Source organism: Lynx rufus, unplaced genomic scaffold, assembly GCF_022079265.1.
Source record: "Lynx rufus isolate CCGP_SWC_20201006 ecotype Redwood Valley unplaced genomic scaffold, mLynRuf1.p SCAF_4, whole genome shotgun sequence".
Classification (NCBI taxonomy): domain Eukaryota; kingdom Metazoa; phylum Chordata; class Mammalia; order Carnivora; family Felidae; genus Lynx; species Lynx rufus.
The window spans coordinates 167,219,379-167,243,039 of NW_025814856.1; the positions used below are offsets into that span (position 1 = coordinate 167,219,379).

Sequence of the window (23,661 nt, forward strand, 5' to 3'; positions counted from 1 at the left end):
GGGGGAGCCCACGGAAGGCGCCTCGCCGCAAAAGGGGAGTCTGCCGCTCGGCCACCATGCACTGTCACCATTCAGGCTGCAAAATACTGGCTCACCCACTTTGCGGGAAATGCCACAAATCCCGCTTTTGTGGACAATCCCACGATTTTGGCAAAAAACCCCACAATCTTCTTTGCCCCAAAATGAACACGCCAGGCAGAAGGTCGCACTGGTTGCTGGCGTGTAACCTGGGCCCCCTCCGTCTCTCATCTTCCCAAGCCACCGCCCCTCCGACATCGCTAACTCGGCTGCCATGCTCTACTGCCTGCACCTGTCCTTCCGTCTGTCCGTCATCTGCTCGGCCACCAACACCCCCCCGTGTCTGCCTGTCCTTCGGTCCGTCCGTCATCTGCTCGGCCACCAACACCCCCCCGTGTCTGCCTGTCCTTCGGTCCGTCCGTCATCTGCTCGGCCTCTACCACACCCCACGTCCTCCTGTCCTTTGGTCCGTCCGTCATCTCCTCGGCCTCCATCACCCCCTGCATCCACCTGTCCTTCCATCCTTCCATCATCTGCTCGGCCACCACCACCCACCCACGTCCTCCTGTCCTTCGGTCCGCCCGTCATCTGCTCGGCCTCTACCACATCCCCCCCACCCCCGCATCCACCTATCCTTCCATCCTTCCATCATCTGCTCAGCCACCACCACCCCCCCCGTCCGCCTGTCCTTTGGTCCGCCTGTCATCTCCTCGGCCACCACCACCCACCCATGTCCTTTTGTCCGTCGGTCCGTCCGTCATCTGCTTGGCCACCAACACCCCCCTGCATCTGCCTGTCCTTCCGTCCGTCCATCATCTGCTCGGCCACCACCACCCCCCGCGTCCGCCTGTCCTTCGGTCCGTCCGTCATCTCCTCGGCCTCCACCACCCCCCGTGTCCGCCTGTCCTTCTGTCCGTCCGTCATCTGCTCAGCCACCACCACCCCCGTGTCCGCCTGTCCTTCCGTCCGTCCGTCATCTCCTCGGCCTCCACCACCCCCCGTGTCCGCCTGTCCTTCCGTCCGTCCGTCATCTCCTCGGCCTCCACCACCCCCCGTGTCCGCCTGTCCTTCCGTCCGTCCGTCCGTCATCTCCTCGGCCTCCACCACCCCCCACGTCCGCCTGTCCTTCCGTCCGTCCGTCATCTCCTCGGCCTCCACCACCCCCCACGTCCGCCTGTCCTTCCGTCCGTCCGTCATCTCCTCGGCCTCCACCACCCCCCCGTGTCCGCCTGTCCTTCCGTCCGTCCGTCATCTCCTCGGCCTCCACCACCCCCCGTGTCTGCCTGTCCTTCCGTCCGTCCGTCATCTCCTCGGCCTCCACCACCCCCCACGTCCGCCTGTCCTTCCGTCCATCCGTCATCTCCTCGGCCTCCACCACCCCCCGTGTCCGCCTGTCCTTCCGTCCGTCCGTCATCTCCTCGGCCTCCACCACCCCCCGTGTCCGCCTGTCCTTCCGTCCGTCCGTCATCTCCTCGGCCTCCACCACCCCCCGTGTCCGCCTGTCCTTCCGTCTGTCCATCATCTCCTCAGCCTCCACAGCCCACCTCTTGGTGAACTGCATCTCACTCACTCTTCCTCAGCTCCTAACGTGTGGTCACCAACCTGACCAGGGTCCTGACCACATCCAACAATACTGTCTTCCCGGGATCCCTGTGTCACCTATTCCAGAATCTTCCATTCTCCTCAAACCCAATTATGTCTCTCTTCCCTTCCACCCTACACACTTCGCCTCGTGCCACCTTAATTTTCTCCCTTCAGGTGTCTACAGAACGTTTTCTTTTCCTCCACCTTATTCTGGTGTCTCAACCACGGACTGTCTAACTCTCTGCTAAGTCAGGAAGGGAGGACAGGAAAAGAAAAACGAGAACATTTTTAACACGCACCTCAAATCAGAAGACTTGAAGCACCACCAGTAGACTCATCAGTGACACCGCGATCTACAAGAAACAGACCTTCCCAGAGCCCCAGTGGCTTGCTCAGAGGTGGCCTCGTTCCTCAGGGAGAATGGTCCAGGCCCTGGGGGACAGAGCCCTCCAGAGGCCTCTAGCTCTCCCCACAGCCTCAGTCTCACACACTTTCTTCCCTTCTGGCACAGCGAATTCACGCCTGCCTCTGGGGCTTCAGTCGCTGTTCCTTCCTCTGGGAACCCTCCACCCCCACCCTGTTCTTCCCCAGCCTCTGTCATTCACGCCTCTTTCTTGAGGCCCTCCCCAAATGGCCTCCTTCCTCTGTCGGCTATTATGGGACCCCTTATTGAACTGTCCTCAAAACACCCAGACCCTGAGCCCACAGGAGCCCTTCTGTTTGTACGTGTCTGTCTTCCACACCTGAAATGAAGGCGGGAAACTGGTCTTTCTCCTTCGCCTTGTCTCCACGACCCAGAGAAATGTACACAGTGGCCAATATACCACCGTGACTACTTTCTTCTGGTCCTAAATTGAAGGACATCTGCTGAAACTTTCCAAGTCCATTCCACATCAACAAACTCCAACTGGGATCCTATCAACTGAGATTACGACTTCCGTAAACTAATGAAGAGTTCACATTACGTCATTTATCCACCGTGAAGTTCGTTAGAAGCAAATACGAACACGCAGTCAACTTCAAGCCACTGCTGATTTTAGGCTAATTAAGAGCAGAAACGTCCTTGAGGGGCAAGCACTCCCGTCACCGGTACCTGCTGGAGTTGAAGAGACGCTCGACAACACACACACACACACACACACACACACACACACACACCCCGTGCAACAATTCTCACACAAATAAATACCGCTTGTAAGTTAACTGTCCTGAAGAAGCGGGAAATACTAACCTGTATCGAAACCATCTGTAAAATCCAGCCCTAAAATCCGTTACTTAAGTTCCCGCTCATTACAGAGTGACTTACGTGTGCCACATTTGGCGGCCGGCCGATCTGCTGAATGTCAGCATTATTCGTAATGTTTCTCAGCGTCCGCACCGCCGGACTCCAAGAAGCGATCATTTCTGATCTTTCAGAACTCTGCAGGTTCTGTCCCGAAGCCATTACGCTGCCCCGGACGTCGGGGGGTAAGACGCTGCCCGGAACGGGTGGCACGCTGGCACATAAGTTAATCAGGCCCGGCTCCTTTCCCGGGGGCAGTCTGCGTTTGGCCGCGGCTAACTGTGGCACTTCCGCTGGGGTCCAGTTTAAGTTTCGCTCCTGTTTCTCAGGCGATGAATCCGAAGAGTCGTCAAACATCAACTCCCCTTTGGGTTTTTCGGTGTTTGACTTGGGTGAGAACTGCTGGGCACCTGAAGGGGATCCTTCTCGAGAACTGGCAGGGCTCGATTTCTCGTCGGTACTACCCTCATTGGGGGAATCCTGCTCCTCATTTTCTACCTCCTCCTCCTCCTCCTCCTCTTCCTCTTCTTCCTCTTCATAAATAATGAGGCGAGGATGGTAAAATGCTTCATCCTTTTTGGTTTTTTCAGATATGCAATCCAGGACCCAGTCGGGGGTAACAATTTTAATACTTGCTCTCTTTAAAGCACATTCGTATTTCTCCTGCAAGTAAAGAACAAACACATAACCACAGCTGTAAGTTTTGCCGAATCTCCTAGAACCGTGTACTGAAAACGTCAGGACAGGGATGCAGCTGAAACGGTCGGCACTTGTGACTGCCGTTTTAGACACGGAAAAGCTTGAACTCCTTCCAGACGCACGACTAGAGCCAAAATGAACCATCGGTCTATGAACTCGGGACGGCCTCACCTGCAACAGTGGTCTTACAAGATTTTATTTTATTTAAAAAAATTTTTTTTCAAAGATCACTTATTTTTGAGAGACAGAGAAAGACAGAGTGTAAGTGGGGGAGGGGCAGAGAGAGACGGAGACACAGAATCCGAAGCAGCTCCGGGCTCTGAACTGTCAGCACAGAGCCCAATGTGGGTCTTGAACTCACAAACTGCGAGATCACGACCTGAGCCGAAGTCGGATGCTTAACTGAGCCACCCAGGCGCCCCTTAAAAGATTTTGTTTAATAAGTTAACCTCTACAGATGGTATTTTAGAAAAAAGTACAGCTAGCAATCCCACGGAAAATTCTCTTACGAACGAAATAAATAATTGCCACCTCGCTTAGTTTTTACCCACTGACAATCTGTACAAAGCTGTAATGGGGGCAGAGCTCCTTCAGGACATCGGGCACAGTCAGGGAGGGTGGCCGACTTTCCGTGGGGAGGCTTCCTCAACGAGGCGCCTAGTGTTAATCGAGCTCGCTCCACGGGAGACACAGAGGGTGCAGCATGTCTCTGACCTCATGAGATTTACAACTTCGCTCTGGAGAGAACGTGACCACAAACAGGAATACAATGTGCAGCCGCCACTGAGCGAGGCAGGCACATGTACAGAAGGGTCCCACCAGTGTGAGCCGCACGACTCAGGGAAGGCCTCTGCTGCAAGGTGAGGCCGGGCAGGGGCGTGACAGCAGGCACGGGCACTGAGCAAAAAACGTAGGGCACGTGGAAAAGGTGTGCTCACAGGCAGGGGCCCCCTTGCAAGTCAGGGTATAGAACGGAACAGACAGCAAAGGATAAAAGACATCAATGAAAGAGTCACGTGATACAGGAGCTTTAAAATAAACAAGTCTGAGGGGCGCCTGGGTGACTCAGTCAGTTAAGCGTCCGACTCCTGATCTCAGCTCTGGTCATGATCTCATTCACGGTTCCTGAGTTCGAGCCCCTCATCGGGCTCGGTGCCGACAGTGTGGAGTTGGCTTGGGATATTCTCTCTCTCTCTCCCTCCTTCCCCACTCCCGCTCTCAAAGTAAGTAAATAAACTAAAAAGAATAAATAAGCGAGTTTGTAACTATGGTTCGCTTAACTAACAGAATCTCCCCCCCCCACCCTTCCAAAGCCTAGGGTAACAGCAGGTCTCTGGCAAACATGCCGGAGCCCCCACATTAAAATGCGTTTCCTGGCAAGGAGACTGAAGGTGGCACTCGCTGTTCACAGTCAGGGCAAGGGTGACCACGCAGACGACCGCCCTCAGGCCGGCGCCGGCCACAACGGCAGAGGAAGCCGGGACCCACCTCCTGGGAAAGAGTGAGACCCCCCCACGAGCCTCAGGGAGTTCACGCTGTTGCTTCTGAGGACGCTCTACTTCGAACCTTCTTAAAAAGCAGTCACGGGAGGACACGTGTGAATGATACGTCAGGCCAGAAGAGAAGCGGATGTAATCACCGCCATACTGCTGAGACCCTTCCACCGTCCCCATCTGAGGGCACGGCTCCAACCATCTTTGTTATAAATACAGATGTACGTGTGTTTAAAAGGTGGAGGGGGCACCACGGTGTCCCGGGGCGCAAACACTCTAGGATGTGCTTCTCGCTTCATACGTCGCGAACAACCTCCCACGTCAACGTGTGCTTCTAGGCCGGCCCTTTTGCTCCTAACTTTCTGGGGTGCACTTTCCAACCAACTCCAAAAGCGGAGACGCCCGTGCAATAAACCCCTGCACCCGTCACCCAGCTCCGGTAGCTGGCAACCGTCCGCCATCCCGCTTCACCTGTCTCCTCTGTGACGCTGCATCTCTGACGACCCCCGCCACTGTGACCCCCACTCAGCTGGGGGGCCCCCTCACACCCAGGCTTAACTCGTTTTAACCCCAGCACGCCATTCTGTTGCACAGTGATTTCAGGCAATCCCGTGTCCCCCGGATCACTGCTTAGTTATTTCTCGCATCATTCATTCTAGTAGTCTCTAACGTCTGGGGTTTTGTTACCATGAAAACCTGAAGTTAATTCTCGACACACATATCCTGAATTGCTGGGTCTGAGATGAACTCCTGGGTTCTGGTATCAGAGTATGGAAAGCACTTTTAGGCTCCTGACCTCTAACTACACCCCCTCCTAAAAGGCTGTGCCACCAACTACGAATGACTCTATCAACTGACCCACACGCCTGATAATACCCTGTTTTATTCCTGGCCGTGTGCTTGAACTCCTTGAAACCACGCTGTGTGTAAAGCATGATTTAAGTCATGCGTTTTATTAAGATGGAAACGTTTTGAAACCTATGTGTCGAGCAGCACGTGGGAATACGGAATGCTGAACTCAGTCACACCACAGCGTGCACTAACCACGGAAACTAAGCTGAGCCCGGGTGCTGTGCAGAAGTGCTCGATCACGACAGTGCACGCCTGAGACTAACACACCACCGTCTGCTCACTAAATCACGGAATTGAAATAAAAGCTTCAAAGAATTAAAAAATCCCCTTCTTTATCCCCAAAATCATCCCGAAATATTTAACCATGAAATGCGAAACCAACCCTCCCACGTCGCTACAGATGAGAACCCGCTGTAGCAGACTAGAGACTTGCAACTTCCTGACCGCCTGTCCCAGACGAGCCACAGGGCTGTCCTAGGAAAACAAGTCTGGACACACACCGAAGTATTTATAAGCTACACAAATACGACCAGGTAACAAATCTGAGATTTCTACGTTATTTTCCAAGGTAGGAAGATGGTTTGCTGAAAACAATAAAACATGACATTTTTTTTTTAAACTGTTAACAAATAGCAGAAGTAAAACTGGTGCCACGCGGTGCAGTCGCTGAGCATCTCGGACACCACGGAGAAACTCCACGCTTCGCGCTGGGAGCCGCCGTGGTCAGCCGGAGTCGTCGTCTGCACGCCGGGCCGGCACTCATTGCAGGAGGGACCTGTGTCCTAGGCAATTGACGCACAACACTGTCACTCACGTGTCCTCTCCCTTCTCCCCAACAGGGAGTTTTTGTCACTGAAAGACACTCAGTTACTGCTTGAACAAAGGTGACCTAAGAACAAAGCAATGTCAGATGCCTTTGCCTGAGCTGACTTCCCAGCTAAGTCATTGCAATTCTCGAACCCTCGCATGTACAAGTTACTAAATGCACGGACTCAGGGGTGCCTGGGTGGCTCACTCGGTTGAGCGTCCGACTTCGGCTCAGGTCGTGATCTCACGGTTCGTGGGTTCGAGCCCCGTGTCAGGGTCTGTGCTGACAACTCAGAGCCTGGAGCCTGTTTCGGATTGTCTCCCTCTCTCTCTGTCTCTCCCCCACTCACACTCTCTCTCTTTCTCAAAAATAAACGAACATTAAAAAAAAAAAAATCTAAATGCACAGACTCGGGAGCCAACAGTGCGGCCCACGGGGTTCGGGTCGTGGCCAGTGGCGAGGGGCCAGCGGGTCCTCCGGCCACAGCAGGCACGGTCGCCCTCGAGGTCTGCGGCTGCCAGAGACCAGCCCTTCCCAGCAACAAGCACACTCCCGTTGTTCCGCCGATTCTGTTCTTAAATCCCTTTCTTCTCCACTTGACTGAACATCTTAAAAATCCAGGAATATGAAAGGTGGTTTCGCTCTGCCGTTTAAACATGTTCTTTGTTCATAAAAATGCAAAAAAAAAAAAAAAAAAAGGATTTGAAGAGATGCCGTTTATTTTTGAGTCTGACGTTCACGCATTGCCTCTTCAATGACAATGACTCTTCAGAAGTATTTGCCCATCTTTACAAAAGCTATACTGTTTCCCTTCAAGCTAGCCACCTACAATCAAATGATTTGCTCTTAGCCATAAATTATAAGATATTAATATGAAAAGAACCGTTATACTGTTTCACCAAAACATACTATATTTCTTAGAGTGTTATACAAAACGTGATTTTTTACTTCGAGAGACTTAAGAGTCACATCTTACATTTTCAGAAACGCTTCTTCTCGGACCGCGTGGCTAAGTTACAACCACACCCACTGGCTCAACATGGCTCTTGTCAGGAGACCAGCTTGGCCACGGCACACATTTCCAGATCGCCTCTGCTCAATGTCAAAGCCTCTGTGAAAGAGGAACCTCACACGCCACCCCTGCCCCCCCCCCACTCCCAGCCAGGGTACCCGTGGGAAGAACAGGATGGCAGCACGGATTCAGAAGCAGTTAAGAAAAAAACAGGATACCGGCACGTGGAAAGTCAACTTGCCATAAACAGACTCCTCTTGACTCTCAGAGTCATAAACCATCGTTCCTGGGGGGAGCAAAGTCTGGTTTCCAGAAAGCGATGGTCCTCAAACTCTCGTGCGCATCGGCACCACCAGGAGGGCCTCACCCAGGTTACCGGGCTCTGCACCTGCCCTCACCGGGTCCTGGTTCACGAGGTGTGGGGCGGGCTGCAGTCTGTGCTTCTCACAAATCCACAGGGGAGGCGGGTGCTGCTGACCGGGGGGCCCCACTTGGGAAACCAAAACTCTGTGGCCCCACCAGTGCTTAGAGACAAGAACCCCACGATTATCGAGATAAACGTACTTGTATCTGTTCTAGATCATTAAAAAGGAAATGGCATTGGAAACTTCGCCAAACACATGTTTACAAAGTTTTACTCAGCAGAACGCCTTTTTAAAAATTGTGAAGAAGACTAAAAATACATACTTTCACAAATAAAAATGAACTAAACTTTTACTGAATTTGAAAGGCAACTCTAGAGACTCAAAAAACTTTCCCATTTTCTCCACAAAATAAACCCAAATTTCTTCGCATTTAGAGGTCACATCTGGCTCAGAGTAGAAACAATGATCATCTCGCATCGTCTGCGGAATGAAGCCAGGTCTAAGTCAGGTAAATGAACTGGATCGGCTTTTGTAAATGGAATCTAGCAATTAATCCAAGAGAAGCTCACAACCATCACCCGGCACCGGAAGTACTGAAGGGATGCGCGAAGAGGAAAATGTACGTGAAATGCTTACCCCCTTTGGTTCGGGGACCACCAGATGCGTGCATTTCTTGTTGAGGTGCAGCTGGCAGTTCCCCCCATAGAAAGTGAGCAAAGCCCACAGGGCGCTCCTGTCTTCAGACGACACCTGGGAAAGGAAGGGACACCGGGCTTCCGTCACACATTTCAGTCCGTGCAAGCGTGCTCATCGTCAAAGTACAAGGGGCATCTTAGCAGTTCTGCTGCACCTACTGGCCTCCCTCGTCAAAGGAACTCAAGTGGGGGGACTCATGGGGGAACACGTGAGCGCTCAGGTGTCTGCTGGTCATGACAAACTTTCAATTCCTATCGTGACTGCTTCGTAGACGTGATTTTTTCCACCCTGTCGCCAAATGAATGGAAAACACATATCCACGCTCCAAAAAACGAAGGGAGGATTCTTGCAACTCAAGTGACGGGGAAGCAAGCAGAAGGAGGGAGTGCGTCACCGCGTCTGACAACCAGAGGCTCGAAAATGTCTGCGGGCAACAGCAGCACCCAAGTCACTAAGGAGCGCCTTCACCATTGAGGGCTAAATACTAATTAAGAAATGGAGGAATTCAAGAGACAACAAGTTACTTGGAGCTCAGGGAAAATCCTAAGCATTATCTACCACATCAAAGGAAATAAGGCAAGCGTGAAAGGGATCATTCTTATGCTTGCGCCACTGATGAAGTCAACTCCAGGCAGAGTGGCTCGTGTTGGAAAAGAGGCTTTCCCTGAACAGCAGAAACGGCTCCCCATTGACTGCCTGCCTCCCACGTGCCAGGAGCTGTGCCAGATGCTTCGCACGCACTCCTAACCCCTGTGACCGCCACGCAAAGTGGCAACCGTGAAGCCCCCGCCAGACCAGGAAACCAACCTGCCAGAATGACAGCTAATCATCGGAAAAGCTGGCTTTTAGAGCACAGGTGTGTCTAACCCCAGGCCTGCCTACACCTTCCTGCTGTTCTGTAACTTCTCTGAGGGCAATTGCTCCCCAAGATAATTTCTAAAAAAGAAAATTTTAGAGTCTGAAAGACAAAAGAAGTAAGAAAAATAAAGGTGCGTGAATCAATTCTGACGTAATCATTTAACCGGGTCAATTTTTTTCCTTAATAATTTATTATAAATTGAGAGTTATGGTTAAGAATTCCGTTAGTCCTCAAGTTAGTTCTGTGTTACAAATAGCATGTTTTTAAAAACCGCCATTATCCAGCTTGCCAGCACTCCACTGTCTTACATCTACTTCCGTCCATTTTACAAATGTTTCCAGAACTTATTCTGCACTGCACACTCACTACTCTGTGGATACTAACAAGAACACACTAATCTCCTAAAATCACCTTGGAAAGTCACTACTTTGTATCTCCTTAACGTGGTTAGCCACTGTCACATTTCCGAAGACTGGACCAGAAAACCGTTATTTTTTTCCTAGAGGCTCTCGCAAAAACGTGGCTCTCCTGCAGCATTTGGAGAGGGGAGACTGACTCACGTGATAATCCAGACCGCTCCAAGAGAGCACTACATCCCCTGTTAGGACTGAAGTTCAAAGAGCAGCCCCTCTCTGTGCCTGCCTTGGGAAGCTGTGCCTACAGGGGAGCACGTGCAGCCTGGGCTGTGCCGACCGCGGCGAGCCAGGCCCCGGGCCGGCGCCACAGGCCCGGGTCTCAACAGGGACAAGCCTATTGCTGGGGAACGAACATCGGGTGGGGGGGAGGGAGACCTGGAGCTGACACAGGGTCTCCAAAACCGAGCTCCGGGCCACCTGGAGACCTTCCACAAACCAGATCCTGCATCAGTGCACGTCTGGGCCAAGCGACTTCAAACAGCCACACCAGCTCACGTGTGTAATGAATCTCTTTGCACACCAACTAAGAATGCTCTTTCCACACCAAAATGTTAGCAGTAGCGCCCTAGCGGGGATGGAATTATGGGGACATTTTTGTTGTCATTTTTCTACTTTTCTGTATTTTCCAGATTTTCAAAAGCATTAATTTTGTAACTGGAGAAAAGGGTTTTTTGTTTTTTGTTTTTAAGCAACCTATGTAAACTACAGATCTTGTCTTCTCGGCCAACGAAGCTCGGACATGATCTCAATACCCTAAGACCAAAAACCCAAACGCCTGAGTGGTGAGTCAGGTGCGGCCCCCACACGCGCGTCCCATAGCACCGCCGCGTCTCAGGGACACTCCTCCGACACGCGAGGCTCTGGCTCCGTGTCCTGCCCAGCCTCAACGCCCACTCAGCTACCACTGGCCCTGGACCCCACGGCAGGCTGCACACACACCCTCGTGCTGGCCACGCTCCGAAACCACATGCTCGCCCTCCCCACTATCCTGTCCTCTAAGGACGTGGAGCAGAGGGCGGTCACCTCGTCCACGGCCCCCCCCCCCCCCGAATAAATGCCTCCTTCACCCCAGTCGGGAGCGCCTTCCCTTCCCGGTACAAGTAGGACACTCCTCGGTTCTAGCCCCCAAATCTGTCCTTGTCCCCTCCTGAAAAAAACTACAATCTGAAGGCACGGTTAAAGATGGAGGTCTCGCTAGGATTCGCCCCCTCGGCCTCTCTGCCCTCTCTCACAGGACCCAGTACAGCGCAAGGCACATGGGCAGGCAGTCAAGAAATACCTGTTGATTGAGATACAGAACGAAAGGGCTTTTATCTTCAGCCTTCAAGGCTGAAACCACAACCCTGGCCAGGCTCTCCGTCGCACTCTTGGCCTGTCCCCCGAAACCTACCCAGCACATCACAACGGAGGCCCAGCCTGCATCAATACCGGCTCAGGAGAAGGCAGATGGTGTGTGTGCTTCTCAACGTCTGCGGGCACAAGCTGCCTTCCCTACCTCTCCCTGGGAGAGTTCTGGAAGACTCCAACAAAGAGCTCCAGCCTGTATCAACACCCTGACGGGGAAAAGACAGAAGGTCACTGAGAGCCACCGAGCAAACGGTCCTTTCACAAAGGCGGGGTCCTGCCTGGTGGGCGCGTGTGCGGGCAGGTGCGCCAAAGTTCAGCAAACGGCGTGGACGCCCGAAGAGTCTCTGCGTGGTGCGGATCCACCGTCGAGACGGCTCCCTCCGGGTACGGTTTCCACACCTCGCACCCACTTTTACACGCTTGTGTGTGCTACGACACGCGGCTGGTTCACAAGCGCGTCCTCCCTTGCGGACGGTGCGTTCACTGAGGGGAGACATCCTATCTTAGTTTATTTTACACCCCCCATCGGCATTGCTCCCGTCACAAAAGGACTCATGTGGTATTTGTTAAACCAAAGTCCCTTAGCTACACGCTGTGCACGTGGTCTGTTAACACACCTTAAGCTGAATTAACATTTTTTAGCAACCGGAAAACATCAGTGTCTGCAGTGCACTCTTCTCAACTGGGGTGTCAGCAGGTGAGCTGCTCTCACCCTTATCTGATCGAGCTTTCTGCACTCAAAAGCAGAGCTTTTTACGACGTGATCCCATCACACACTGGGGATTCCAATCCATCATCCTAAGTGATGGACTGTGTAGCAAGTGATCCATAAAGATCAAACTAACTCCAGATTCTGAGTTTTACTACCTAATGAGTTTGCTAAAAGGATAGAAAAAGACTGTCAAAGGTCCTTCTAAATTCAGTTGCCTGCCCACCACAGACCCAGCCACCCCCCGGCAACATATTTCACACCTAGATAAAACTCTACGGGCTGGACCGCTTCCCAGACCACATGACCAAGGGACCCTTGTTCACCTCTGCCCGTGCTCCCTACCACCTAGTTGTGGCTTCTTCCATGGGCTATCCATTCTCCCCCTCCCTGCCCCTCTGCTGTCTTCTCAGCCCAGACCCTGAGGTCCGCATGGAACACTAGGCCTACACGATGGCCACCAGACCAATCAGCAGTCCTGTGTCCCTGCCCAGCATTCTTAGTCTCCTCCTCTCCTGAGTCACGGGCAGGACTGAGGGGACACCCGGAGCCATGCACAACTATCTGCTACAAATCAGTGCTCCCCTCCTTTACTTGGGGTGCTGCTGCTTCCCAGCAATAAAAACTGAGTCTGATTTCATGCCTGGTTTCTAAAAACAATTCCCTCTCCTCCAATAGCATCTCTACGCTCAGATTTCTTCTCTGCAGAGCCCTTTTACTGCATGCTACCCAAGGCTCTGCTCCTGGCTACCTACCTTCTACGTTCCTCTGGAAGAAGCAAATTCTCTGCCCGTCACACACCCGAACATCCCCACATCTGGATAGCTAATCGACACCCCGAACTCAACGTGCTTCAAACCAGCTTCCCCGGCTTCCCTGAGGAACCAGGTTCCCGTTTCCCCCCTCCAAGAGTGATGCTGGCACTTCCCCAGGCTCCCGGCCTGCTCGGACCCACAATTCACTGCCGAGGCAGCTCCAGGACCTGCCACACGGGCGCCCCGGGGCGCTGCCTTCTCCTCCTTCGTCCCAAGTGTGGCCACATCACCAGGCCCTGCCGATTCCCGTCCGGGCCTTGTATCCACAGCGCCATCCCGAATCCAAACCTCTGCCTCAAGTCCAAGATCACGCCCTCCCTCTGGCCCAAATTCCCATCCCCACCCCGGCCCCGTGTCCTGCTACAGCCCCCAGACCAGCTGCACCTGCCAAACTGCAAGGATTCTCGTCTGCTTGTCTGCGCTTTTCAAATGTCCTCATGTAAATATTTGTAATCCTAAACTAAATACTTAAGAAAAAAGGAAGGGGCATCCTACTGGCCACTCCAGGAAGCTCAAACTCCAACATCTGGGTCCGTTCCCGTGCTCTCCGCCCCCACCCTCCCGAACGCTCTCTTTCCTAGGCGCTCCGAGCGCACACCTTCCGTCAGCAGCCAGCCTTGGCGCCCTCGTCCGGCCTTCCGTGTTGCTCTGCCAGGAACGCACTCCCCTATCCCACTTTTGCTCTAATTCTGCCCATTCTTTGGGGCCCCTCGGGTCTGACATCTCCCCTCCCCCAGGCTTCCTGACCAGGTCGTCCACACGGGTGACTGCTCTTGTGATCTCACGCACCGACACCAGGCCACCTGATCTAGCCCATCATACAGCAGGTGTTGTGTGTGCCTTAACCTTAATGTTGTAGGTCTGATAGTCTGTTACATACGTTTCAACCTTTGTTAAATGTAACCACTTTTCAACCTTTGTGAAATGTAACCACTGGTGTTTTCTAAGACTAAAAGTCTTCTCTGATGCTAGACCCGTAGTTAATAAGGATCCCTATTAAATGAAGGTAGCAAAGACAAAAAGAGAGAATTTCATAACTTTAAAGGACTTCAGGAATTAACTAGATGCAAACACAAAAAAGTGACCCTAACTGAGTTCGCCTACTGTGCGGACAGGGAAGGGGTCAAACTGTGGCGGGGAGACTGCCAGAACGAAGGGGGAGCCTGGCCAGCCTGGCTGGGTGACTCCCGGCCACAGAGGCGCATCAAAGGCCCCTCCTTGAGGCTTCCACAGGGATGGGTGCCACCCTGCTCCTCACCCAAGTCATTGCGATGGGTCCGCGAGGGCATGGGGCGAGGTCACGGTCAACCACACCTCTTCCTGTGCTCGTGCTGAACAGATTATTCTACGCAATTTCAAAATGAGTTCAAACAACAGCTGGACTTGTTACAATGGTTTGTTTTTTTTTTTATAGTTTGAGGGTTTTTAGCTGGGGGTGGAGGGCACAGAACACAATTTAAAAATACTGAATATCCACTTTCCTCACTACCTAGAATTTACCATGGGTAACGTTGGGTCCCTCCCTTCAGACATTTCTCGTATATTTTCCTTGGCTAATAGAACATGCACATACCTACGTCATGGCCTCCTCCCCACCCCCCCCTTAAAGCACTGACCTCCTCTTTCCGTGTTTTCATAAAGCACCACCGACACTGGCTATGTACTTACACTGCCGTGCAACTGCACACAACAGGTTTCTGAACCATTTCCAACAAGAGGGTGACCTGATTTTTTTCCCCATTTTACCCTAGATACTCTACACGATGCTCTGCGGAGCGCCTTTATCTATCAACCTGCCCTTATTTCTGCCAACTTGGGATACATTTCTAAACCTAAGAGAACCATAGGGGAAAACAAAATGAGTTATTTTAGGGCTCCCATCACTACCCAACTTGCGTAGAAAGCAGCCACGCTGAACTGCATCCCCGCCAGCAGCGAGGGGAGGAGGGGAGCGCGTCCGCAGGTGCACCGGCACGGCACACACGCGGAGTCAGGCCTGTGCACGCGGCCAGGCGCGCAGGGTCAAGCGCGAGAACTGAAGTTCTTACGCCCGTGCTAATAAATGTTTGTGTCCTGATGGCAAAGTGTGTCAAATGTCATGTCCCGCTATTTGCGATTCCTCTTTACAAAAAGTTGTAAACTCATTTTTTTGCCTTATCTACTGAGGTTTTATTTTTCTTTGCCTTTAGGAGTGAATTTTTGCCATCTTAAGTAATTTCATTTTTACTATTTTTTCACATTCAAATCTTACACCTTTGTAATTCTTTACGTTAGAAAGACCATTTCGCCCATTAAAACTTTAAATCCTAAGTCTAAGCAGGAACGTTTAAATAATTATAAACGTATCATAAGGTCACACTGAACGTGCAGCTTAGTAGAGAGCTTCTTTAAAACTGGTTTACAAACAGGTCATAAATCCGAAAGTGTAAAAACTCAGAACTGCTAGGTGTAAACAACACAAGACGGACCGTAACCATGCTTACCTGGGAGAGGCAGGCAGTGATTCCAAAAAAGATCTGACACGACTCTGGAGAAAAACCATTCACTCTGTTTTATAGTTATTAAGATTCCACTGAAATGAGATTAGTGCAACCTGCATTTCACAAAGACGTGCTATTTGCCCACTGGGACGTGATCCACCCCACCCCCGCCCTCCCACTCAGTCCACGGAGCAAAGAGACTCAGATTGGCCAAACAGTAGAGGAGCCTCGAGAAGGAGCAGCGGACAGCACAGAGACAACGGGAGGTTCCGTGAAGCGCTTTCTAACTCAGCGCCTCCACCAACATCAAGAAAACGGGCCCAGTACACTCTCAGGGGAAAACATCTGACCTCCGAGGGCTGGCTCACTCCACACACACGTAAACACACACACACACATACCTATATACACACACGGCACAGCAATTACTTTAACAGCACATTCCAAAGTCTAGAGTTTATTTTAGAAGGAAACGTTAACGGAACTTCTGGGCTACGAAAGAGAGAATCTTCCATAAAAGAACTTGGGTTCTAGTCTTGCTACCGCTGCTAACTTTACGAAGCTGGGCAAGACCAACTCTAAGCTTCGGTTTTCCTTCACTAAAACAAGAGTTAGAATATACGTAATTCCCAACTCTCCTGGCTCTAACGCTCAGATTTTTAAAATTCATGCAAAAGAGCTGTGTGCCAGACATTGGGCATATGGCTCTACCCAAGGAGATGTCTCAGGTGACCTCAGGGCGCCAGTAACATACAGCCTATTCAAAGCCAACACGAGGACTTTTTTTGAAGAATCTGGAGCGTCCACAATTCAACATGGGTTACTAAAGTATTGCCCTGTTTTCCCAACAGGAATGAAGTATAGCTACTGAGGCAAGTGAGTGAAGAAAAACAGATCAAACTGAAAATTCTATTGTAATCTGGAAGTCTTCCACCAGCCCTGCTGAGAGATCTCATAATTGACAGGAGCCTGCCTGTCTGACTAACCTCTGCAGACCCCAACGTCATGCCTTCAGCCCCATTATCCAAGATCGGTTTCCATGCTCCTACCTGTAGCTCAAGCATTTTCTCCTTCCAAAGCCTTGGGGAAACATGAACAAAGGCAAATCTAGATTGTGCCGTCCAAGAGTCTTGGGGATCCTTTTATGTCCCTTCGAGCTGCGCTTGGACAGGCAGATAAGAACTCAAGGGGAGGACAGCTTCTTAAGGAATCTCATGCAGAGAATTAATGATCCACAACAGGAAGAATTAACCTCTCATCTTCAAAATTATCCCTCTGTCTCCCAGTCTTTTTTTTTTTCACCTGTACTTAGAAAACAAAGACTCCCAAAACAGCAAAATGGGATGAAAACTAAAACAAAACACGAACTGATTTCCTTTAACTCTTCAGATTATAGATGAAAAGCCTTAGCAGTTTTGAGTTGGAGTTGCTAGAGTTCTGCACGTCCTCCAAGAACTGCTTATAGAGGGATGTTGTGTTGATTTGAGGCCACCTATATTTAATACACAAAGATTTCCTCCGTCTGCATCAGTTCAATAAAGTAAAAATGCATTCCCAGGACCCACCTGGCCGAGCTGCAAAACAAAACTGGATGAAAGACATCATCATCTGCAATTTTAGCATCAGGGTACCAGGTACCCTGAAAAGGAGCACCTCCACGATTAGGTTACGCATGGAGTGACCCTCCAGGGAAGCTGCACACGGCCAGGGTGAAACAGAAGCCACGAGGCTCAGAACACGAGAGGGCAGCCCGACATCTCACCCAAGGCAGGGAGGACCGTGCTCTAAAGCCACACTCAGGAAATGCAGAAGCAGGGGACCATGCGTGGGAGGGAGCTCCCTGAGGGCAGCAAGGACACCTTGTCGACCCCTTTAGTTTTGGTGCCCAGCCCATAGCAGATGCCAGCACGTGTGTTAAAGAAACCTTCTACCCGACGTAATCAAAAAGAATGACAGCGCATATCAACGAAACTAGAAACGTTCTGACGTTCTCTTCCCCTATCCGTTCTTCAAGTAACTCATGATTTGGCCCACGCAGACTTACGAGTTTGGAAATAGTCCACCTAACTAGACATCACAAAAACTGTTCCAGAGACGAGAAGCTGAGGTCTAGAGAGGAGGCCTGCCCGAGATCAGAAAGCCCTGTCCTGGAACTGGAGCCCGGTCCCCGCAGCAGGCGGCCCTCCCTCCGGGGGTGGGGGTAGAGGTGGAGGTGGGGGTGAGACAAGGATCAGGTACAGAAAATCCGAATCAGAATGGAAAACACAAGGAACAGAGGACACGGACACACACACACACACACACACACACACAGGCCCAAACTAACGAATCCACTCAGTTACCATTTCAATTTTAAACCCAGAGTTGTCCTTTCCCTCGCCCCTTCCCCAAAAAGGATACGGCAGAAGAGCTCCACACTGAACGGACAATATCACCCAAGACGGCTGAAAAAGAAAATATGAACTCAAATCAAAAAATGCTTTCAATTTACAATCAAAATGACATTTCACCAGCCCTGCTCCTAGAAATTAAAGGCTTTGTTATAACTGATCACAAAGCACCCAGATTATGAGTATTCAAGTGGTAAAAATATCAAAGATTAGTTATTATTGCCCAAGCGAAAAAGCTCAATTACAGAACAAAGCACTACCACATATTTTAAAAACTATTATGCCTATAAATGTAAATTCTAGGCACACACACTATTAATGCTTAAGCGTCGAGGTCAGCTGGGAACTGTCCTCAGACCCGAAGGGCTGGGGTCTGACAGCCAGGCCTACCCCCTCCCCATCCCAGGCACACTGGGCCCTCCCTGGCTTCCCTCTTCAATCCCGAACCCAACCAAGTCTAAGTTCATGAGTATTTTTAGTAATCTCCAGTAGATATAAATGCTGGTAAATCGTGAGAAGTATTTCTGTCTGGTAATTTTTTATGAATTCCATAATTCAGATTAATTATAAAACCTTAGTTTAATTACTACCTTTTTGGGTAACTTGTATTTTTGAAAATTTGTATTTCAACATTTTTAACATTACATTCACCTACATAATACCCCCATTTAGCCAGCTGAAACTTTCAGAAATTTCAACCAGCTGAAACATACACACAGACTTATTATTCGTGCATTAATTTATTCGTCAAGTACTTATTGAGAATCTGTTTTGTCCCAGAGATGGTACAAGGCACTGGGGATATAATAACAAAGAACAGGTATGCGGTCTTTGCTCTCATGCAACCTATATTCCAACCTACTGATCTCCGAACTAGTTTTGGCACGTACTAAGAACTTTAGAGGGACACCTGGGAGTCTCGGTCAGGTAAGCATCCTACTTCGGCTCAGGTCATGATCTCACTGCTCGTGGGTTCGAGCCCCATGTCAGGCTCTGTGCCGACAGGTCAGAGCCTGGAGCCCTCTTCAAGTTCTGTGTCTCCCTCTCTCTCTGCCCCTCCCCTGCTCGTGTGCTGTCTCTCTCTCTCTCTCTCTCTCTCTAAGTTAATAAACATTTAAAAAAAAAAAAAACTTCAGAAAACAAAATACCCCTGTCGTTTTTCGGGTAACATCAACAATTTTCAGCCTAAGTTTATAAAAGTGTGTCTTCTGTGAACAGGATGTAGGAATAGTGACCGTTTTATAAAATAAAGATTGGGTCCGCTTGGAATAATTATTTCATGATGATGTGATAATTTCACCACGCATTTTAAGTAACTTATTGGAAAAAGTGCACCAGGCTGAAAGCGAGCACTTATGCTTCTGCCCAGCACTTCACCCAGTGGGCCTTCACATTCTCTGATAATCCCGGGGAAACTCCAGTTCAGTTTAAGGGAGCTGGCCGGCGCCGGTAGCCAACACTGGCTTGGACTCTTCTATAGTGAGCGTCGTCACGTGAGCCAAGCTTCACGGTCCATGGTAGCACCCAGAGCCCCGCGGAGCCCTGCTTGCACGGCTGCGCACCAGGGCGGCTTTCGAGAAAGCAGCATTTCTAGTCATCCCATGGCGTGGCGTGGAGGGTTCCCAGAGCCCGGGGCGATGCGCTGTGACAGGACCTGGGCCGGTGAAGGTGTGACTCTTCCCAAGGACACTGGGACAGGTACCCCTTCCGACTATCGTGCGGCATACACCCTGGGCGGTGTCCCTTGGGGAACTGGGGGGGCGGGGGAAGCACGGGTATTCCCACTTGAGGGTTGAGGGCCAGCCACCATCAAGTCCACGCAGAGCAGAATCACCCCCAGGCCCTCATTCACATGAGTCTAGGACACACTAGTAACAATAAAGCAGAAACGGAGAACCGGAAAAGCATCGTAATAAGGAGCTCTTTATCCCAAAGGCAAGTAACACCGTATAAAAATAAGCCCACTGCTGGTCAGCGTTAACATTTCCAATGATGCCCTAAGGCCACTGAGAAAAATAAAAGTATGTCCGTTAAAAAAGTTATTCCAAAAGTTTTGGTGCCTAAAGATGCAAGTTTTAAAGATCTACGCAATTCAAATATGTAAATGATAATCTGTCGCCGTGTATAAGGACGCCTCATTTTTAAAATGCACTTGTCAAATTCAGTATGTTAAAGGCCAAGGGATCTGGGCTTATGGAGCCAGGCCTCTGCCTCAGTCGGCTGAGCTCAGACTAAGAACTTGAGGGTCTCCTGGTGTCATCGTGGCGGGGGGACACAGACTGCTGGGCCAGCTCTGACAAGCTCCATCACCCTGTCATGTGGCACCACAGTCCCTGGACAGGACAGGCGCGGCCACCAACGGCAAGTAGACTGGGGCGCTGGAAACAGGAGCGCCAGGAGTGCTAACGGTGTGCCTGGGGGCTCGTGCCAAACTACAGCCAAAAGGGGACGGGTGGGCCAGGGGCGTACTAAGCCGGACTGGCAAAATGGTGAGAGTCACAGAAGCTGGCTAATAGGCACTTTATGCGGCCTGATTACGGCCTGACTCTCCCAGAAATACAATGTGTAAAATAAAGAAGACTGCTTTTTTATCTCAGAACTGTACAGGGACTGATCGCCACTCAGAAACGTGACCTCGCAGCTGGCGACTCTGCCTGCAGAGACGGGGACAGGTCTACATTTCAGGAGTCACTTCACAGCGCCTCCACATACGGCAGCAGGTGACCTCCGCCTCCAGGGGGTTGTGCCTAGTATTTCCGTAGCGAATACGTGATCTTCACTTTCCCTTTTTTCCCCTTTACATTTCACTTCAGAGTACTTATATGTCAACACAAGTACACATTTGTGTATACGTGTTTTAAATCGTGGGACGCTCCTCTACGTGTAAGTAAGGGGATAATAAAGGGGGTATTACAAAGCGCAAGAAGGGATTTGACCGTCACCAGATTTAAGACCCACTGCTCTAAATGACCTCAGCCCCCAGCACTGGTTAATACGGGGGCCCTTTTAAGGTTCACTCTGAAACCTACACAATCCATGTGAAGTCACTGTCACAAGACAACAGGCTCCACGCTACCGAGAAAAACAAAGTGTGCAGGGAAAGGGGCCAGAGGCACGGTCCCCACAGCTAAGGAAGAATGGAAACAAACCAGAGACAAAAGCAGGATCCAAGGGAGGGAGGTGCCCGAGCCCACGGCCCAGGGCCTGTTGCAAGTCTGTGCGTCTTGCGAGGTGGGGTCAGGTGGACGGAGCAGGAAAAGTGCGGATACTCCGTCTTCACGAAGGACCTGGCCAGGCTGAAACGCACCATCTAGTGCAGGGACGTGACCACTGTATTTCACTGCTGCAAATGAACAGTCGCTCGGACTTATACAGCCGTCTCTTGAGAGTCTGGTCTCTGAAAGGCTTCTCCTGAGACACAGATCTGTTCTCAGGTTTATTTTCAAAAATCATATTTCTAAGCCTGAAAGGCAGTTTCAGAGCCTGGACACTGATGAGGTGCAGACCTCCCAGGGCCAGGCCGGCTTCTCTGTATCCCAGCCTCACTTAATGGCAATCCTTCCTGATTCTAGCCTCTCTTGTTACTATACCACAACAACTTTTATACTGATTTTAAAGCAAAGTGTTTGATGGCAGAAAGAAGAAAAAAAATATGATAGTGGAGTTAAACTATTTTAGGACAAATATACAATACCTCTGATTAGAAAACAACTGAAGGACTAAAACTATACAATTACATTTAACATCAGTCAACTCAACTACGGGCAGCAAGAGAAGAGCAGCACAGTGTGTAATCAGCAAACTCTGAACAACTCACCCACCCAGCTGAGGCCCCCACTTTCTAAAATAAACTAGCCAACGTCAGCTACGTAGCGGTACCAGTGACGGCCACCAGGTGGACAGCGTGACACATGGTCATCGCGACCACTGTCGGGAGCAGTTGAACAGCACGGCAAAGGGGGGACGGGACTCCCTCCAACATGGCTGGCTGGAAGTTAAGGCCACCTGACACGGCGGGGATGGATCGTGACCCTGCTCCAGGAGTTACCTCCTGTCAGGACTCTGTCTGCTGCCCCTGAGACTGAGCACTTTCTCCCGAGTCCCCAGTGCCCGCTGATGACACACCCCCTTCCAAGGCACAGGTCCTTGGCGTAGAGAGCTCCAGGCAGAGTCGAGATGGGGTCACCCCACGGCAGGTGCATCCGCTGACCAATCTAGACCTAAGGGAAAGGGCCTTCTGCCGTGGTGGGTTACAAGCTGTCCAAAGAGCTTTGTTCATCCGGCAGCTTCCTCTACAAAGCAAACACTCTGAGAAGAGTTCCACGAAGTCTTGAACGTATTACTTTCAAGATACACAATGAGATACATAAAATCAATTCGATTTACTACCGACCTTAACGACAGGTAAGTCAAAGACTTCCCGAGCTTCTCCAACCTCAGGATTGTCCCCATCTTCTGAAATTATGTGTGAGGCTAGCGCGTTGTAGGACACTTCCTTCGCTTTCCCAGCTTTCAGAAGCTGGATAACCTTTTAAAAAAACACACAAATTAAAATGGAAAAACACATTTCATTCTTCTTTTTTTTTCTAGCGTTTATTTTTGAGACAGACAGAGTGCAAGCAGGGGAGGGGCAGAGAGACAGGGAGACACAGAATCCGAAGCGGGCTCCAGGCTCTGAGCTGTCAGCATACAGCCCGACATGGGGCTCGAACCCACAAACCACGAGATCATGACCTGAGCCGAAGTCGGACGCTTAACTGACTGAGCCACCCAGGCGCCCCCGTTTCATACTTGATTTACACAAATTATTGTGAACAATGAAAAGTCTAATAAACACACGCCGTGTCCACCACATCAAATTAATAACTGACTCTGAGTCATACGCAATCCAACATTTGAGGACAGTGAAAAGCAGCAAATCTTGGCCCACGGACCAGGTAAGCACAGAGGCTGCGAGCCAGGTACTAGGCAGTATCTTGGTCTGACAGACAGTGGCAACAGTACCCAGGCCCAAACTCAAAGCGCTTAGGGACAGGCGGTTTCACCAAAACCAGGAAAGCTTCTGGAAGAAGAGCCACTTGAGCAGAATCCCGATGAACTTAAGGAGTTGGCCACACAAAAATGCAGGCCGACGGAGCACAGCATTCGACACACGGGACGGGACACCGGGCCAGACCACAACCGGCCTGACCTCCTACGCAAAAACATTTGTACTTTATTCTGAAATAAAACGCAAGCGTCTTCTGGAGCGACACAAGGGTTTTAGGCAGGGAAACGGCATGACCAGATTTCACCGAAAGAGTGCGGTCAGGGCAAGAATGGAGGGAGTGTGAGGCACCTGCCAGCGCCCGGGGGAAAGCGGCAGGTACTGACCTGAGGGACTGTCCCAGGGATAGGAAGAAGGAAGGTGCGGGAGAACAAGCAACACGTAGTGCCTGGGAGGGGGGACAGCGCAAGAGAGAAAGTGCTGGGGACGCAGCAGTAGCAGTCACTGAGGAATGTGTTCTGATCTCGCAGAGGTGGGGAAGCAGGAAGAAAAGTGCTTTAGTCTGGGCACATCCTCTGGGTGCCACATGGAAGGTCTAGGAAAAGACATCAGTGGTCCTTGGGGAGACCTGGGCCCCCAGCGGGTGGGGAGTCATCAGCACGTCAGCGACACGGTGGTGGCCAAAGTTCTGAGGGTGACCGAGATCCCCAGCTGCCGAGGGGTGAGTGAACCGGACCCTACTCACCCACCAGGGACAGGGGAAGGGGGCGCAGAGCCCGAGCGGCCCGGGTGGGCACCGCCTATGAAGGTGATCTGGCGCCCACACGGCTCGATTGACCCACAAGTTGG

The 23,661-nt window shown here is 51.0% G+C and overlaps 1 protein-coding gene across 1 annotated transcript in view; it reads right to left on the reverse strand.

The window, feature by feature from the left end:
• The window catches only part of PAXIP1 (PAX interacting protein 1), a 51,282-nt gene that overhangs the window by 24,818 nt on the left and 2,803 nt on the right, over window positions 1–23,661 (reverse strand). Inside the window, exons 2-6 of the mRNA XM_047095275.1 lie at window positions 22,219–22,353; window positions 17,836–17,879; window positions 15,439–15,502; window positions 8,750–8,863; window positions 2,909–3,547 (exon numbers count right to left, since the gene is read on the reverse strand). Coding sequence (XP_046951231.1) covers window positions 2,909–3,547; window positions 8,750–8,863; window positions 15,439–15,502; window positions 17,836–17,879; window positions 22,219–22,353 — 996 coding nt within the window. The remainder of the gene's footprint in view (window positions 1–2,908; window positions 3,548–8,749; window positions 8,864–15,438; window positions 15,503–17,835; window positions 17,880–22,218; window positions 22,354–23,661) is intronic.